Consider the following 20,946-nt stretch of genomic DNA (forward strand, 5'->3'; position numbering starts at 1 on the left):
CGTCAAAATAGAATTTCGTCTCGAAATTTAAATAACTACGAAATATTAAATCAATTTAGACAATCAAACAAAATCAAGTTAAACAAGCACCTGCTGCTGAATATTAAAATTAAGAAAATTTGTTTTTTTCTAAATCACGAATAACCTAATATCACGATTCATGACACGTGTAATGGTAAAATTGTACCAACGGCATACAAAACAATATACATATAAATAATGTCAACAAATTTCTGAATTTGTGTCTTTTCAGTATAATAAAATGTTTTTAAATTTTTCAACGTCTTCTTTTTCCAACAGCTTCACTGTATTATTGGTTCGTCTCTTTTGGTCTGTCTGTGTATCTTCTGTTCTTTCTCCTTCTGTATCCTCTACTGCTCTTTTCTTCCTTTTTCTCCAATCTTTTTGTGTGTCTTGAGTTACATGTTTTTCATTCTCAAGTTCTTTCTTAGTTTGGTTTAAATCTGTGTTACGGAAACTATCTTTCAGTTGACTAATTTTTCCTTCTGACAGAACTGGTTTCCGTCTTCTTCTGTAACAGGAACATTTTCATCTGTAACACTTAAATTATCTTCTGTAACATGTTGCAAAAGTTCAGGCAACATTTGGACATCGACCTTGTCCGTCTGATTACCCTCATAACTTGCACTAATATTTCCTATATATTCACACATGTCCTGCGTACTTGCTACCATGGATTCTCTGTCATCTGCCATTACCGGCTCTTCCATTGAATCTCTGGTTGACAGGAACTCACTTCTTTTCGCTTCTTTGTAAATGACTAGCCCAGAATTGGTGTCCTTTTCTCCGACTCTGGCTACTTTCATTTCATCAATTAGGTCACATCCTAATAACATGTTCTCTTCAATGGGCGCTACATAAACTGGCCATTTGAATGTTTCACTCCTCAGATTAACTTTCACCTCTGTAATCCCTTCTGTTGTCAAGTTCTTTCCGGCCTCAGCAACTTGCAAATTTCTTGCTGCTCTCCTTTGTTTTGGCCGTTTACTTTCAGGAATCTGATCATACAACTTCTCACTTAGAACAGTCACCTCTGCTCCAGTGTCAATAACTGTATTCTTCACAATCTTGTTAATGACCACTGGAACTGCAATGCTAGCTGTTGTCACCCGATCAATGATAATATTCTCTTCTATCCTGCTGATCGTTTCTGTACTATCCATTACCTCCTTTGGTGTGTTCTGTTGTATCTCCTTAGACTCCTCAAACAACATCTCTAAGCTTAAATCTAGGTCCTGTCTATCTAGGCTATCTTCTTCAAATGATCTCTTTATAGAAACTGTACCCACTGATGTTTTCGGTTCAACCAAATGCTCTTTCATTTGACAAGGTTTCTCTTCATCTTTTAAATTATTCTCTCTAACTATTTCTTTATCATGTTTAGGGGCTGATACTTGGTCGATAGTCTCAACCCTTAGCAGTTTAAAGACTCTTCAGTTTGGTTTTGACTCCTTTCATCATTCCTTATAAAACCACTTCTGTTTTCTTTATGATAGGGGCTACTCTTTTCTTTTGGGCAATCTCTTATGTAATGGCCATCCTCATTACAGTTAAAACATCTGGGATTCTTCATTTTGGTCGTACGGTCTCCATACACGTGCTTATTTTGCCATGAAATACTGTCATAATCCTGTTGTACTTTGTCATTTCTTTCTGAATTATCTCCCCTACTGACTGGGTGATGGAGTCTTTCATCCCTCTATCCAATTGCGTAAGTCTTTCCTCAGTTACATATCTTTTCCCACCAACTTTCCTTATTTCAATATCATCTTCACCTTCATGTAAACCAACAGTCTCTTGCGTACTAAGCTGACGAATGTTTCTGTCTCTATTCCCTCTTTTATATGTTTCATATAAAGTCACCAGGTGAATAGCTTCAGTCATACTTGTAATCCTCTTTGTCAGTAATTCTATGACAATGCTCTGGTCAGTTAATCCTCTTAACATGAACTCTACACTCAATGTACTGTGAGTGGCTACGTCAATAGTAGGAAATGACCGTCTGACTAGCATTTCTACTCTGGAAGTATATTCATGGATGTTTTCTTTGCCCTGTTTCCTTAAAGGGAAACTTCGCAAAAAAATCAAAAATTGATATTATGTCCATTCTGTATAAAAATGCTCAAATTTATAGATATTAAAGTTTTATTCCGCTAAATAAGAGATCACCATCGATTTTAAATTTTGAGTATCAGTTCTCTACTCTCCGCCATCTTGTCACCTTCTCCGATGAAAAATCCCGATATGTCAATAAACCACAAAGGAACAAAACTACAGTAAACGATGTAGTCGTAATTGCGTGTCGATATCTTGTCAATCGTACGGTTGTTTTATCTGACTGACTAACTTGATACGGAAAATGGTCTTATATTTTTAAATAACCATATAGTCTGTTATTTTTAAACTGATAATATTGTAATTAGTTAAAAAGTCAAAGTTCAAATCATAAAATGATAAATAAGTGTTCCGTGGAAATTGTTTTCGAAAATCTTATTCGTTCATAATTCTTTCAAGTAATAAACTTTATTTAAATAAATTCGGATCTTCCCTTATCTGATCACCAGCATGGCTAAAGGTATTACTCCCAAAGGTATTGGAAGGGGTGTAAGGTGACACGTCCAGGTATTCAATCGATTTCCTGTCCGGCGGGCTCGCAAGTTCATGCATCGTTTCACTTCTGTAGGTATTGATCAGTGTACACGACCGTTACTTATAACTTTCCATTTTGAACTATCAGGTGCATGTATAATATACATTTTTGTCTTGCGTGTCCGAAAGTGATATAATATACTAGTCATTACTGAACTCATACGCTTGTTTATAAATAACATTTCTGGTGTAAAGAATATTATTTATAAAAAAAAAATAATACAAAAAAAAATAATTGAAGAAATACAAATCTATTTACATATTTTTCCAAGGGTTAATTTGGGAAAATGTAATATATACTCGTTGTCAATAGTTTAGGACAGATTGGAACATACCAGAATTATTGATCTAAAAAAATGTGCGCACTTGTCGACGATTCGTGTATACATACGCCTGGTAGAAAGTTACGGAACTATAGTCAGTAGCGCAATTTAAAATATGTATACATGTATACATTGAACATAAGAAAGAAACATACATTTTGTGTAAATTGTGGTAAAAGTTTTGTAAATAGACTAGTCCATGTATGCCAACAGTATGTAATCAACGAATTCGATAGACTATTGTATACCAAAAGAAGAAGAAGAAAAAAAAAGAAACAATTTGATTTAAATACAGGTCAATTTATAACTTGCTTTGGTTCATCGAAGTTAAGAACATAGTAAACTCACAGATTTATATATCAATTAAATTGTTCTCGAATAAAGGACGAAATTCGTCATCATCACAATTGTTCCAACATTCATGTAAAATATATGCAACTGGACGTACACTAATAATCCCAAGGAATGTGAATATTTTCTAGGAAAACTATTGAGTATCAATTTCGGGATTTATTTTCTTTCTTGATATTCAATGACAGCAATTTAAAGAATAAACTGCTTGTCGGATATTTGTCCGCTTTAGGGGTATTCTTGCAAGTTGAACAGACTTATAATAACATTCAAAAATAGGGAAAGATAACATTAAATTCGTTGTCTTTTAATTTTAAACATCGTTGATCAAATAGTTATTTAAGTATATATATACGTTGGGAGACGACGATTATTATAGTTGTCTCAGATTTTAATAAGGACGTTCCCCATTATGAATAAATTTGGTTGACGTTTATCACACTTGAAAAGAATATCTATTCGTAATTTTTCGATTCCATTACAAAAATATTTTTTTCTTTATTCGCACATATTATATTCCCCTTCGGTAGAGTTATCTTCAGATAGTTTCATATATTAATTAATACATGGCTTTCAAAAGTCTAAATGTAAGTGTTCTCGTACATTTTTTCGCCTTATAAAGACAAATAAAAATGATTTAGTAAAGCTATTTCTAATTTCTAAGTCCCCCTTTTTTATGAGACATAAATCAAGGACAAGACTTGTATATCATTTCATTCTGACATATGAATTAAGTTTCCCGTCTTTAACCGAAAATTGTGTATTTCTTAGTAAATTAACTTATTTGAATTCAAATAAATAATAGCACCAAATATAATTAAATAATTCCACGGCGACCAATTTTTATTTGTCACCAACTTGAATATGTATTTTTAATGTGTGTATTAAATGCTACCACTGATCCGAATAGACAGTCACACCTGGCAAGGTGTGCCCTAGAGGCGTGGTTAAATACCGAAGTGCAAATAACAATTTACCTTTCAACAAGCCATCTACGAGTATTGCCACAGAACCGTGAATACACACATCGTATAAACCTAGCCATAGCAGAGATAGTAAAAGGTCAATAATAGTACACCAACATATTGTCTTTACAGATTATTGTACTTTAATTTGTTCACCTTATCAGTCCGAAAATGCATTTATTAAAAATAAATTTATAACTTTTTGTGTTGTCTACAAAAATAATTCGAATATATACGTTTAACACAGATAATTTATCTCACGAATGAGTACAATTGAACGTCTGTGCGTTTTATCTTCTTATTATCGGATGGTTATTAGATAAAGCATAAGTCATCGGCGCGCTTACGATTACGTTAAAATATGATTAAAAACCAAGACTTTTAATGATTGTATTTTAAATCCCGGCATGCAAAAATCAGGAGAAAACGTCACGACCTACAGGAAGTAGTTGATATTTTTTCATTAATTATTGAATTTCTCCTTTATTACTGCACATATAGCGATAAAACTTTGTGAATATATATATCATGTCATAATGAACATATTTAAACCATAAGTAAAAAATCGTGAATTTTCCCTTTAATGTGTGCAATTCTTGTCTATACGTCTCTTGATATCCATGGTCACCAAATCTATTCGACATAGCTGCACATAGTCCAAAGAAAGATCTTTTGGTCTCTGGTGAGAGGTAGGAAGCATAAACCATTGCCTCATCTTTAAGTGCTGTTACTAATTCAATGGCTTTAGTATCAGTATCCCATCTGTTGATCTCTGTAATAAGCTCGAATTACATAAAATAGGCATTCCAAGGATCTCTGCCGTTATAAAATGGCACTCTGTTTCTTCTCCCATTGTCTATCTTGGAGTTTTCATAATTATGTTGCTGTGGTCTGCCATACTGTTGCCTAGGTAACCAGTTTGGTACTGAGGAATTGTTTGGATACTGCTGGTAGTCTGGACGTTGCTGGATTTCAGGCATGACTGTACTCGTACAAGAATAGTTTGGACGATGCTGGATCTCAGGTATTGTCGTATTTGCATAGGCATATGATGGTTGTTGCTGGGTCTCTTACAATGTTGTATCCATGTATGTATTGTAGATCTAGAACGTTGCTGGGTGTCTGGCAATGTTGTGTTATTATAGGAGTAGGTTGGACGTTACTGGGTCTCTGGCAATGTTATACTACTGCAGGAGTTGGTTGAACGTTGCTGGGTCTCTGCATAACTATTTTGACTATTGATAACAGGGTCAGATTTAATCTGAGTGAAATGTTGAGCATTATTCTTCATCTGAAGGTTCTTAAAATGTCTTAATGCCTCTAACTCTTGTTTCATCTTTACCATTTCTTCACTCTCATATGATTTCTGAAGGTTTTCATTTCTTAATGCCTCTAATTCTTGTTTCATCTTTATTATTTCATCACTCTCACATGAGTTTTCTCTTGTTATAGTCGCTATAGCACTATCACTCTTACTTTGAGTTGGGAAAAGAAATGGGTTTGTGCTTACTTCCCTTTGAATATTATTCACAGTACTACTAAATGGCCTGGGGCTTGTATTTATTTCCCTCTGGTTTAAACTAATAGCCTGGTTTGAGGCTAAATAATTATGAGAAGTGACATCACCAAATGAGCAGGTATCAATATTTGTAGATGCAACAGACCAAGTGGGAATGACTGGACTAGCTAATGTGGTAATTCCCCTACTAAGTGAATTGGACCCCTGTGGTATACGAGATCTGTCTCTTAAATTATACATTTTACTTGTAATTACTAAATGGAATCAAGAGTTTCAATTTACTAATCAACTTGGATTAAAATTTATCCTTGTTAATCTTGTACTTTTTCAGAATTATTCAACTTAGATTACTTTTTATCCTTGTTGAAATTGAAAAAGAATTTCCTATGTATTACTTTATAAACACCTTTTAAATTATGAATATATCCTTATTTTGTGAAATAGACTATATAAATAACAAATTTGAAATAGACTATAATTTTTTCAACTTTGACCTTATCCAAATATTATTATATCTATAACTTAGATTTATATTTATCCTTGTTGTACAAAAGAAACTTTTGAAATAGACTTTAATTTACAACTTTGAAATATACTATAGTTTTTACAACTGGACCCTTTTGAAAAATTACAGTCTAAATACTTTACTTGGATTCAGATTTATCCTTGTTAAAAATAGACTCCTAAATTTAAACTCAACTTGGATTAACATTTATCCTGGTTGAATATGTCACTTACTTTCATTATAATGAAACTTTCAACTTAGATTAAAATTTATCTTGGTTGAATTGTACCCTTAACTATTTTCAACTTGGATTTATATTTATCCTTGTTGATAATATTCTAACTAAATATATTATTACTTTTCAACTTGGATTAGAATTTATCCTAGTTGAATTTTAAATTATAACCTTTTCAACTTGGATTATATTTTATCCTTGTTGATATAGATTCTGACTAACTATTATATTTTTCCTTTTCAACTTGGATTAGAATTTATTTAGAATATATTTATTTTAAGTTCAGTTTTTTTTTATGTGTAACCAACTATTATAAAATATGGACAGAAACAATGTATGTACTTAACAATTGCGTGCCTAATAAAATAAAAGAAAACTAAATTCGCTGCCACCAGTGTAAAGATTGTTGCCAATCTTTAATTTAAAACAATACCTTTGGTTTCTGGACATTAAATAATGACTAATGATTAGATCTATAACTGTTAAGAATGTGTACATCATGTACATGTTGATAAAGACCTTGTGATATTAAAAAGAAATCCAATCTGGCTTGTTTAATCGGATTAGTTTTTCTCCATGTATGTTGTTTGAGTTCAGGGTACAATCCCTATTGGGATCGGTTAAATAATTATTTTCTATCATATCTAAAACTATCTCTTTGGCTTTCGGGTTATTTATATTTTTGGTAATTATAAGTTTCAAGAATTAAGGTTTAAGACTAAATTATAATCTCATTTATTAAGAACTGATTGGTTGTTAAAGTTTTCTTTTTTATCACTAACTTTAGAATAAAATGCAGGTGAAGCTTTATTTGGACCATATAAGCATATCAAAGTTACTAGAAATAATATTTATGTCTGTAGATACTTAATCAAAATTATGACAGAAGTGCTGATGGTCAATTATGAGAATTTTAATTGCCGAATAATTCATGCAATAAAGCATCATAGATTTTCCAACTACTCGCTCAGCATGGGAACGGAAGTGACGATGCCCGCTAAACGCATGCATGACGATCAATATAACCAAAGTTTTTTTTACGGAAATGCGTCGAACTCGAAAGTTGTTTATTGATTTTCTAAAAATCTAAAAGTGTGAGAGTCTTCGTAATTGTCACATGTTTCATATATTACAATTGCATAACGTTGTCCGTTTATTTTCGATCTATGAGTTTGATTGCCCTGACCCTCTGGTCTCTTTTGCCCCTCTTTCTTTTATTTAATATCTTTTAAAATATCAATTATATGGTCATTTCATTTTTTTTTAAATTTACTGTTTGCAAAAGAATGGATTATTCTAAATACTAAGGATTTTCTTATCCCAGGCATAGATGACCTTAGCAATATCTGGCACATCTTTTTGGAAGTTTGGGTCATCAATGCTCTTAAATAATTGACTGCTTTTATCTGATCGTCACTGGTGGGTCTTGTGTAGATGAAACGCGCGTCTGGTGTACTAGAAGTAACCGGTGAGATCACGAACCGACGAATAATTACGAACGAACGTATTGGGAGCTGTGATTTTCATATTGGATAAGTTTCATAAAAATCAACTAAAATACCCCTTGACACCTCACAAAGTTTCCTTTATCAGAAAACAATGATTAAATACGAGCTTTCAAGTATAAGGATGGATACACTAGTATAGGACAATGCATCTTTAACTTATATACCGGAAGTGCCTATTATAGTACGGATTAAAACGAACAGTACGTATAAATGTATACCTGTGGTGATCACCTTCTCTACTTTTAATAACCGCGTGGAATGATAGCATGATTTAATCATGGGGACAATCTTTTAAATACCACAGTATAACATACTACCGACCGTGCAAGGGCTGTATAGCCAGTCAATGTCGTTAAATACTTCCATTTGTGAAATACCACGGCGCGACAAATCATTTCTTACCCTTTAACATAAATATATTATTTCCGATAGAAACATGCCCCCGCCCCCTCTTCATGTTAAATGGTCGATCCGGGACAAATAATTTTTTTTATTATTTGTAGCAAATTTCTTGTAAGGGACTGAAATAATAAAAAAAAAACAATCCAAAGAATTCCCCTCCCCCCCCCTTTATTTGTTATTTAGCTCATTTGAAAAAAATGATTCGGACTAAAACAAATTTTCAGTTAATTCTTTCTTAAGCTTTGCATGTATGCACCCAAGGAGGGGTCACTTCCTATATAAAAGTATACATGTATACAGACGTTCCGCTAGAATTGATCATTTTTCAACTTGTGAAATACATCACTGAGTATGAAAAAAAATTTGGAGAAGGGGCTATGATTTTTATGCGGTTCATATTTTTTTTCGCCCGCTATATGTTCAATGTAGAAAATGTGTGTGTGTGGGGGGGGGGAGGGTCTAGGATGAAATTTTCTATCCTGCTAATTTATTTTAAAAAAAATATATGGGTGCTGCCTTTTTTTCTTCGTTGCTAAGCGTCGATTTAAAAAAAAGGGAACACAGGGACACCGAAAGCTTGATTTTTGTCGAGCCTGGAAGGTCGAGTGGTCTAGATCGCCGGACATCTAACATTGTTGTGCTGTTATTTAGAGTAATTATGTATATAATATGTGTTTTAAGCAATGTATCGCCTTCACTGGTGACCAAATGTATCTTGGTCATTATAAAAAAAAACATGCAAAACTATGTTATTGGGTCTTTTTAAGTCACAGACATGCATATGTTAGATAGGAATGTTTTGTGATTGGAGGGGTGATTGGAATTTACCACAAAATTATGATATGGATACTTTAAATTATTTGCATAAAAATAATCCTAAAGCTCAAAACAAGGTTAATGAAATGATGTCAGAAATAATTCTGGTTGATGTTTATAGGGAATTATACCCAGAGAAAAAGAGGTTTTCCTGAAGAGGACCTAACAAGAAGCAGGCAAGACTGGACTACTTTCTTGTCTCATCTGATTTTCAACCAATGATAACCTCGTGTGATATTGGTGTTGCATATAGGTCTGATCACTCACCCGTATCTCTATCCATTCAATTTAATACAAATGAAAAAGGCAAAGGGACATGGAAATTTAACAATGCTTTATTATACGACAAAGAATTTATTGCTAATACTAAAACTTGTATTGCTGATTGTATTGATCAATATAAAATAGTTGGTTCTGAAAATAAGGAAGAAATAGAATTTTCCATTTCAGACCAACTGTTTTGGGAAACATTAAAACTGATGATAAGAGGAAAAACAATATCTTATTCATCTTTTAAAAAGAAACAACGCAGTAGGGAAGAAGCAGAACTAGAAAGTCAATTGAACAATTTGAACAATAATGAAAACATCAATGATAAAAGGGAAGAAATTACACGTATTGAACTTCAGTTAAGGTCGTTAAGAGAATCTAGAATAAAAGGGGCAATAATGAGAGCAAAAGCAAAATGGCAAATTGAAGGAGAGAGAAGTACAAAATATTTCTGTAATCTAGAGAAAAGAAATTATATTGAAAAAATAATACAAAAATTAACTTTAGATAATGGGGAAACTATCACTGATCAAGCAAAAATTCGTGCAGAACAAAAGTTATATTATGAGAATCTACATTCATCCAAGAAAACACTTATAAATAATACACACAGAGCTAATTTCTTTTCTCTGGAAAACCCATTTATCAAAATTCTCTCTGATGAACAAAATATTAATTTAGAAGGGGAACTAAAAAGCTCAGAAATTCATAATGCATTAAAAAATATGACAAATGGTAAATCTCCTGGTCTGGATGGGTTTACAACTGAGTTTTATAAATTCTCTTGGCACGGCATTAATCCTTTCCTACTGCGTTCTTTCAAAGAAGCATTTCAAGAAGGTAAATTATCAATTTCACAAACACAAGGTGTTATCACCTGTCTACCCAAAGATGGTAAACCAAATCATTTTCTAAAAAATTGGCGACCTATTTCACTACTTAATGTAGATTATAAAATAGTATCAACATGTATTGCAAATAGAATTAAAAAAGTCCTTGATCACCTAATTAGTGAAACTCAAACTGGTTTTATGAAAGGCAGATATATTGGTGAGTGTACACGGCTTATATATGACCTCTTGAAAAAAAGACGACGAAGATATTCCTGGCTTGCTTGTCTTGTTGGACTTTGAAGAAGCTTTCGACTCTCTTGAGTGGAACTTTATATGCGAAACCTTGAAATTTCTAGGTTTTGGTGACACAATAGTGAAATGGTTCACAACCCTTTACTACAATTCAAAAAGCTGCATTCAAAATAATGGCTATCTATCTGATTTTTTTGTAATAGAGAGGGGGGTTCGACAAGGGGATACATTGTCTCCCTATCTTTTTATTTTATGTTTGGAACTGCTTAGTGCATCAATAAAATATGACAACAACATTAATGGTATAAAGATTAAAAATTCTGAATTTTTACTCAGCCAGTATGCTGATGATTCGACTTTGATCCTGGATAATAGTGAGGAATCTCTCAACAGTGCTCTAAATAAGATAGACTTGTTTTACTCATGCTCTGGTTTGAAGGCTAATTTTGAAAAAACCCAAGTTATATGGATTGGGGCATAAAGGGGCTGTGGTGAGGAGCTAAACACAAATAAAAAAATAATATGGAATCATTCAGGAAATTTCAAACTCCTAGGCATTCAATATTGTTTGTCAAAAGTTGATATATGTGTTGATAATTATTTAGAAAAAATTAAAAAAGTAAAAAATCTTTTAAGTGATTGGTCATTCAGAAATATTACTATATATGGGAAAATTGTAGTTGTGAAAACTCTTGCCCTACCAATTCTAATTCAATGTTTTACTGTTTTACCAGATCCATCCCCAGATATATTAAAGCAGATACAAGCTATGCTATACAGATTTGTGTGGGATGGTAAAGGGGACAAAATTAAAAGAAATATACTTATCTCAAATTACGAGGATGGTGGTGTACAAATGCCACATATTGAATCATTTATAAAATCACTGAAGTTATCCTGGGTTAAAAAAGTTTTAGACCCCACAAACTATTCATCATGGAAGGTTCTTTTGGCAGCTCACCTTGAAATGAATGGCGGAGAAAATATTTGGCATTTATCAAAATCAGCACTCAATAAAATTAAAGAAGAATTTAACCCTTTTTGGCAAAATGTAATCTCATCATGGGCCTCACTGTGTGAACCTCTGACCACAGCTCCAAGTGACATCTTGTCTCAACCATTGTTTTTAAATGAAAATATTATGATTGATGGAAAAACAGCTTTTTATAAAAGTTGGATACAGAATAATGTATTTTTCATAAATGATCTCATTAAGGAAAATGGAGAATTTTACAATTATGATGAATTTATTAGAAATTATAATATAAAAACAACTTTCCTAGAGTTCTATGGACTAATCTTGGCACTTCCAAAGGAATGGAAGAATGTTATTCATTCTGAAGTATTTCTCAAACTAAATACTGTCGGTCACAAAATTGTTACCGCCATAAAAACAGTTGATAAAGTATCAAAACATTTGTATAAAATTTTTCTAGATAAAATAAAGGAAACCCCATCACGCATACAAGAGAAATGGAAAATAAAATTGGGAATAGATATTGTGGCCGAAGAATGGAATTATTTTTTTAGCCTTCCTTTACTTATAACTGAAGATCCCACATTAAGGGCATTTCAATACAGATTACTCCATCGTATTCTAGGAACAAATATTTTACTTATGAAATGTAAATATAGTGAAACAGAACTGTGCACTTTTTGTACAGAAACTAAAGAAACATACATACATCTCTTTTTTGAATGTAGATATATTCGAACATTCTGGCTTAATTTTTTTCAAAAGTTAGAAGATGTATGTAATGTAAGCTTTCTCCCAACCTTATCAAGTATAATCTTGGGTGTTAAATATCATTTATTTAAAGATATTCTTAATACATGTATTCTGATATTGAAGAGATATGTTTATTTATGTAGAGTTTGATTTACAGTCCCATCTGTTGCTGAAGCAATTGAATGGCTTAACTATCATTATAGGGTTGACATGGTCTCTATGAGTTTGTGCTCTACCAATAAAGCAATAAGAATAAAAGAAAAATGGTCAAACATTGATAATATTATTAAGAAATAGAGCTCAATGCAGATGTATTCTGTATTCTGTTATTGACTTTGTATTTTATAATTTGTAACAAGTATGGTTAACTTTATGTTTAGGAGTTATAGCAGAATAATCTGTTTGTGCATCTTTATTTGTAGATGAGATTTGAAAATGATATGAAAAACATAAAATATATATTACAAAAAAAAGGAATGTTTTGTGATACACAATATACTGTTTACAGTATGAAATGTTATAAACACATTCTTAATGTTTTCTTAAACCCTTGAAGATAGCCAGAATTAACTGTTATTTTTTACTATAAATCCTTTCAGACTTGAAATAGGACTATTATTCATATCATTTGTTATTATGATTTATCACTTTTTATTGCATTTTGATAATACAAATATTTTTTAATGATTTTGGGAGGTGTATGTTGGATTTATAAAAAAAATTTCACCAAAAGGAAATGTAACATTTTTTAAGTCAATGGTGTTACCAAAAGACAAATTAGTATGATACGAGTTATCTTTCGCAAGACTTGGGCATTTACAACAGTTTCTTCCGTAGCAATGTTACCTGTAAGCATGTTATGCAAAAGAAAACAAACAATTATGTTGAAGATTTAGTGAAAAAATCGTAAAAGTAAGTAAAGGTTATATCGTAGTTGGAAATAGTGTCCATGGTGTACCCTTTATAAAAATCTTTTTTTGAAAACATTTCCTTAACTTTGAATAATGAAACATATTGATTATAGAAACATGCACCAGTAAAAACATATAGAATAGGGGAATGGAGCACTTATTTCGTAACTGAATCTTAAAATATACCTTAAATAATTTGTGTTACTGTCAATGGTGAGACCATTTTGATAAAATAACACCATTGACCAGTTTAGTAACACCACTGAATATTTCATGACAATCAGCATTGTTTTTGTGTTTCTTCCATGTTTAACAAGCTAAACATCATATTATTTATGAAAAACAATACTTATTTAACAATGTTTTAACAATATCATGTTTTACATATACACAGTTTTCACAAACTGATGTATGCTGGTAACACCAATGACACTATTTAGTAACACTATTGACAACATTTATATGTTATATAATTTGAGATTTTTTAGCCTAAGAATTATATTTTCATCTTTTTCTTTTGCTCGGTGATCTTGGCTTTGTGTTCAGTACTTGATAAAGGTAAAATTTGAAATGTGATGTCATTGGTGATACTTTTGTGTCATTGGAGTTACTAAAGGGTCAGTGGTGTTACTATATAAAAATGCGACATTTTTTTTAATCTTTATTCATAAATGAAAGTGTTTTTAGGTCGTGTACGAAGGATTAGGTATATTATTATCATTTAATCTTATACAATTCCTATATATTCAGTTTAAGTGTATTTTTAAGTATTTACAACGGCCATAATTAGTACAGCCAACCTTTTTACGACAATGTATTCTAAAAATCATGTTTAAATAGAATGCACAGCTATATGAATAATGTCTATAAGTCGTAATTTAAACCTAAACAACAAATTGGAACAGTTGTTTGATGTTAAACAATAATATTTAGTACCTAAATGTATGCTTTAAATTGGTAACACCATTGACACGATTCTTTCAAAGGATGACATAAAATTGTTAAAATTGAAGAAACTCTTCATTTTTCCCATTGCATATTTTTGAATATCGTTGCTACCATACTATAGAATAGCGGGACATTTTTAAAAGTTTCAAACAATGACATCATTTTTCAAAATATTACCTCGTCAAAAAATCAAAGATTCAAAATTTTTTTTCTAAAAAATATAAGCCCAACTCCCCATCCCCACTCCCACCCGAAAATGCTCCATGGCTGACGACGACATACAAAATAAAAAAAAATAGAACAGACAGTACGCGTATCAATCAATAAAACATGCACATATAATCAAAGCAAGATAATCATGAACACTAAGGCATCCTTACTCGAAATTAGTGATCCCGCTTCGTGTCATACGGAAAAGTAGGTGATACGTTCGTGATACGTACGTGATTCGTGATCTCACCGGTTACCTCTACTAAAACTTAAGCCAGGTATTTTTGACAACTATAAGCATGTCGAAATGTATCATTGTATTGTTTATCTGTGTATTTCTCTGTCCTGAATGTTCTTGCATTAATTTGTAATGTAGTCCTATCAGGTAGTTGTCCTTTTAGTGTTATATTTAACATTGCCATAAAAGAGGGATACTTTGTAAGCCATAAAACAAGGTTCAATCCTCCATTTTTTCTTAAAATGTTCTGGACTAAGTCAGGAACATGGTAGTTGTTGTCTTATAGTTCGTTTCTATGAGTGTTACATTAGTAATTTCGAGGCACAGCTTATGTTTTTTGTCATCTAGTCTGTGTGGTGGAGAGTTGTCTTGAAAGCAACCACACCACATTTTATTTCTATATGTACCTTTCGTTACTTTTATAGTAAACAGTATTTCAGTTTTTTTTCTATCCGTTAAAAATATGTTGCTTCATTCATATGTTTAATTTATAATCATACTATCAACTAAAAGGAAAAAGAAAAGCATTATGTTCTACAAGAGTGGGGTTTGAACACTGTCCTTTCCCCGATATTGATATCTATATCATTAACAGAAAGCTTAATACCAAAATTGATGATAAAAGAGATGATTTACCACTTCCTATCGTTTATTATCCATTTTTAGATGGTAACGTTCCTTGTCATCATATTATGGTGTTTATATATCTCAATTTGTACGATTCGTTCGTGTATGCACAAGTAACACCGTATTAGATTTTAGCGAGAAAAATTTATGAATAATTACTGAAAACAAATTACACCAGGGTTTGCCATATCATAAAATAGTTATAACATTTATTAAATTTTATCATCGGTACAAGGACATTATTCGTTAATTAATATAATTCAACATGCAGACATCTTGTACGTTTAGGTATTTTACATCCAGTTTTATGGTAATATTCTTTACAAAGCCCAAAAATGTCGACATTCACCTCAAAATCTAACAAAGCCATTAAACAAACTTCTTAAAAAGGGATATAGTTACGATACTGTTGTCAGGTCCTTAAATATTGTATAATTAGGATTTAATATTCACTTAGGAATTAAGAATCATGAATCGTAACAATTTTGAACGAATCAATCCATCGAACAAGAGATAAAGGATATAACAGATGCAGTTTAGTCTGTCTCATATCTTGATTTACATATAGAAATTGACATTGAGGGAGGTTTGAAAACAAAACTTTACGACAAAGAGATGATTTCAGCTTCCCCATTGTGAACTTTCCCTTTCTATATAGCAAAATTCAGGCAGCTCCTGCATTCGGCTTATATTTTCTATCATTATTTTCTTGATAGATTGTTGCTGCTCACAAGGTAGCTTTTAAACCAAGAGTTCCAAATGATGAAGTTGAAATCATCTCTTCGTAAATTTTATGGACGTCATTACGAGGTTCGTCTCATTATTTTTTCTTAAAATGGTCTGTACCAAGTCAGGAAAATGGCAGTTTTTATCTTATAATTCGTTTCTGTGTGTGTTGCATTGCCGTTTAGTCTTTTTGTTACATTTAAGTTTTTCTGTTGTTTCGTTGTTTTCCTATTAAAGATGATGTGTTTTTCGCCGTTTTAGTTTGTAACCCGGATTTGTTTTTTCTTAATCGATTTATGACTTTCGAATAGCAGTATACTACTGTTGCCTTTTATTTTATACCTGATTTAATTTTAACCTTATTACACTGTACTTATCAATCAGATCGCTGTGAAATAATTACAGTAGATCTAATCTGAGGGTGTATAAAAAATGTTTAATATGTTTAAGAAGAAAGTTTATTTTCAAGACTTAAAATAAATTTTGAACTGAAAAATGTAATCAGTATACATACAGTGTTTGTAGATTTGTCAAATTTGAAAACAGTTTTGAATTGAGGTCCCGCAATCTGTTACTCCGTAAGTTCCTAAGAAAAAAAAGATATATTCACATTTCGAAATTAAATTGCTTTTACGTCATGCTCGAGTCCAAATTATTTGAAATTGACACTTGGTTGCAACAGTTCTCAAGATTTTAAAACAATAAAATTATTCAGATAAATCTGTTACATATAAGTGTTGACAATTTGTAAATGTTGGCGGGAATTTGTTTTTTACTGTAATGGATTTTCTGTATTGAACGAGCCATAAATATTTGTTATCTATTAAACTTGAACAACTTCTTTATATAAGTTATGAGTATTTTGAAAGTGCGCATACGGTCCAAACTGTACACGTACAGTCTAAATACTCATACTGTCTTGAATATGTACATTTTGCAAGTAAGAACAGAAACCATAGAACAGTTACTATGGGTCTGTCATATTGTAGCAAACATCTGCCACCATTTGAATGCTCGTATATTTGAAGCATCACGTTTTGAAATTCCACTAAAATAGGATATTGTAATTTTGGGCCCCTTTGTTAATTTTAAACTAAATTTTAATAAAAACAAAATGTCATTTCAAAGTAACGTACTTCATATACAGATTAAACATGCCAGATCTCATAAATAAAACTCAATTTCAGAAAAGCACACTTTCTAAAACAATATCAGTGTAAAAGAATACAACATGTACTGTAACTCCTGAGTTTAGGTCACTGATTAGATATCAATGATGTATTATCAATGTACAAATGTTCATAAATGCTACATATGTCCTTAGTCTGTAGCTTGTAACGCAGGGATCAATGTTTGTTTTTCGTTTATTGTTTTATCCATAAAGCTGACCGATAGAATTCTCTTTTGATAAGTTTTACAATAGTAATTTCGCTTATATTTTTGTCATCTAGTCTGTGCGTTGGAGAGTGGTCTTATAAGCAATCATACCAAATTGTTTTATTTATGTGTTTTACTTCCGAATCATGCTATCAACGAAAAGGAAAAGCTTTATGTTTTACAAGAGTGGGATTAATGTAGATTAATTTTACTAATCATATGTAATCGTTACTTACAGACTATTAAGATGAACTAATTGACCAAATGACTCGTCTTCAATGGTTGAAATGGCGTTCGATCCAAGATTTCTGTTTTCATCATCATGTAATATATAAATGAAAACACGTCTAAAGAGTATACACCAATACCAATGTTATAAAGAACATTTGAATATAAGAAAATAGCAATACACATTTCGGATGACATGCATCTTCATCAGTTTGATTTGAAAATAGGTTTAATCCTTCGAAGTTAACGCAATTTTGTATTTGCAATAGACGTATGAATTCATTCCAAAATGAACAAAACTTCTTAAAAATGTCCCCGTATGTTCTTCGACAACGAGAAACAATTATGCTGTATAAGTAGCAATAAAAGGCCCTGGTACTGTGGATTTATTATTATTCGTGGTATATTAATTTTCGTTGATTTCGTGGGCACAAAAGAACCACGAAAATAAATATTCAACGAATTACAAATTTCAAATAGGCTTGTATGCAGACTTAAGCAAAACCACGAATTTAAATATCCATGAACATGCAATTTTCCTAACTCCACGAAAACTGGTACCAACGAAAATAAATGAATCCACAGTATGATAATATGCGAAATAATTCAAAGAGCAAGACCAAAACGAAGTAATTAATTATATCATCAATACATCATGAAAAAAAACACCAAATAACACAAAGACACATATCATAAATTACTAGTAAATATCTAATAGTTTTCGATAATGAAGTCACTAAAAGCTAGTCCAAAATAAATAAGAATGTGTAGTAAAATAGAAAATGATAAAACCTTTCACAAGAAACCATTTGACATAGAAGTTAATACTAATAACTTCATCAATGGCCATAACCAATGCCGCATATCTAGCTGCACAAGACTATAACAAAAATTTAGAATAATAACAACGTGAAAACTAGTTCTGATTAATAAACAAAACAAGAAACGAAATACAAATATGATAAACAACAATAAACAACAACCACTGAACACAGGCTCGTGACTTCGGACAGACAAAAAACAAAGTTTGGCAAACATGTCCAATGCAAACAGAAGTGTAACAGCAAAATCTAGAAAAAAACGATAAAAAACAGTTGAAAAAGGCTCGATTAATCGACATAAAGCACGGATAAAGAACACAAAAAAGATTTTAGAAACACAGTACTTACCGTTAATTAATCAAAAATAGTTCAAGGCAAATAAATCAACTAATACAACAATGAAATATCCTAGACCTAAATATTAAGTACGCATCTAACGGATTAACTGTTAAGATGGCATAAACAGTCAGAGAAAGTAGATCTTGTGGAATATTAAAATATAGTTTTTGATTTATTGAAAATAAAATAAAATGTTTGAACCGATAAAAGCAATATTCAAAGTTACTAGAATATATTTCTTTGACAGGGTATTTATGATAACGTGTAATTTTTCTGTTGAATTTTACGCCCTGTGGCACCCATCGTGGTGCTGTGGCACCCATCGTGGTGCTGTAGCACCCATCGTGGTGCTCATGTTAGATAATAACGAAGAAGGAATGGGTCTTATATAAATTGTGATGTTGAAGTATGTAATCAAACGTTTAAATGCAAAACACAATTTAAATATTGAAATTGAGTATAGCAATATCTGCAGCTGGAAAGAAAAATTATAATGGAAATAAGAAGATCTGGCATAAGTGCCAAAAACGAAAGTTCTCAATCCCAGTCCACAATGAGTGAACAATTATAGGTCAGAAAAAAATGCCTTCAACACGGCGCCTTGGCTCACACTTAACATCAAGCAATTAAGGGCCCAAAGTGACTTATGGTAAACCATTTAAACAGGAAAACGAACAGTAAAATCTATAAAAAAAAATGACATACACTTATGAACCATATAAAAAACAACAACCACTGGACACATGCACCAACCCTCACCCTAACCTACTAGTGTATCATTACCAGATAAAAATAAAATAAAATGTTTGAACCGATAAAAGCAATATTCAAAGTTACTAGAATATATTTCTTTGACAGGGTATTTATGATAACGTGTAATTTGTCTGTTGAATTCTACGCGGAGCAAGATCACGGACGTATGCTTTTCCTGAGGCCAACAAAAAAATAATAGGTGTGTTTCCCATTACATTGAATTTCAAAATAGGGTAGGTAGGTGTTTTTTCTTGTTTTCTTTTTTTTTTCTTTTTTTCTTTTTTTGAATAAAAGGGAGTTGAATATCAATATATATATTGTTAAAAATAATGAAAAATAAAATATCAGCTGATTATGTAGTCATCAGTAATGATTAAATTTGTTTGCAGTTTTTAAATCCTATATATTAAAATAAATCAAATGTCCTAAAATATGTATATGAATTATTATCTACCATCCATAGTTTGTGTCTTTATTTGTTTTGTAAACAAATTAATATCGATTATTTACATTATCACACAGCCACAGGTAAACTAATTTGGCTATAAGTAGATAAAGCATGTTTATGCAGAATCTCCAAACTAAAATCGTATTTGTTATAATTTTATTTCTTTAAATAATCAAGTATGAATTTATGAAAATAATCATTATTGATAAAATATAATTGCATAAAGTTTACGTTTTCTGAAGACTATTTCTTTTTGGTCATGGTTCTAGAGGCTTCCTCACAAATTTGTGTAAAATCCAATATGCAGCGTCCATGACATGTGTTTACTTTTGCACTTGTGAAAAAAAATATTTCTGACAAAAGTTAGATTTCTCTTGTCAAAGGGGATTTATATTTACATTGCAATAAATTATTCAGAAGGAGGTACATTCTATAAAGATTATATTTCTGATTCTGTGAGCATTTAGAGTTTTATTAAATTCTCCCAACAGCAACGTACTGATCTTGTCAACTGAGTCTTGTAAATTCAAACCATTTGGAGTAAAAGGGCATTTTATTCACATGGTTAAGTAAAATAATAAATGAAGACAATAATTTATCAAGAAATAGTTCTTTTTTATTCAGTAAAAACGAAATCTTCTTGTCTGCAAGATTGTAAATTCGAAACTTCCGGGTTCATTTCCTGTCAGAAAAACATTGAAAATATCCGATTGCGCATGGATTTGAACAAATTTACCTGAATATTCTTATCCGATTTGCCGATATATTCTTTTATCCGATATTCGATTACACGATGAAATTAACAGTAAACATATAGGGAAGGGTTTGGTGTTTTGAAATAATATTACAAAAGCCAATATGTTCGCTTAGCCGATATCCGAATTTTTCGAAAATCGTCAAAACAAAGTTTAGGTTGTATGGAGAGTTGTCTCATTGGCACTC

The 20,946-nt window shown here is 31.5% G+C and overlaps 1 protein-coding gene across 4 annotated transcripts in view; it reads right to left on the minus strand.

Moving 5' to 3' along the window:
* The window catches only part of LOC143073308 (uncharacterized), a 129,020-nt gene that overhangs the window by 59,266 nt on the left and 48,808 nt on the right, over nt 1–20,946 (minus strand). For all 4 annotated transcript variants that reach the window (XM_076248741.1, XM_076248740.1, XM_076248738.1 and 1 more), the window contains 2 exons: nt 17,652–17,723; nt 16,553–16,624 (listed from right to left, as the gene is read on the minus strand). In XM_076248741.1, coding sequence (XP_076104856.1) covers nt 16,553–16,624; nt 17,652–17,723 — 144 coding nt within the window. The remainder of the gene's footprint in view (nt 1–16,552; nt 16,625–17,651; nt 17,724–20,946) is intronic.

This window comes from Mytilus galloprovincialis, chromosome 4, assembly GCF_965363235.1.
Source record: "Mytilus galloprovincialis chromosome 4, xbMytGall1.hap1.1, whole genome shotgun sequence".
Classification (NCBI taxonomy): Eukaryota; Metazoa; Mollusca; class Bivalvia; order Mytilida; family Mytilidae; genus Mytilus; species Mytilus galloprovincialis.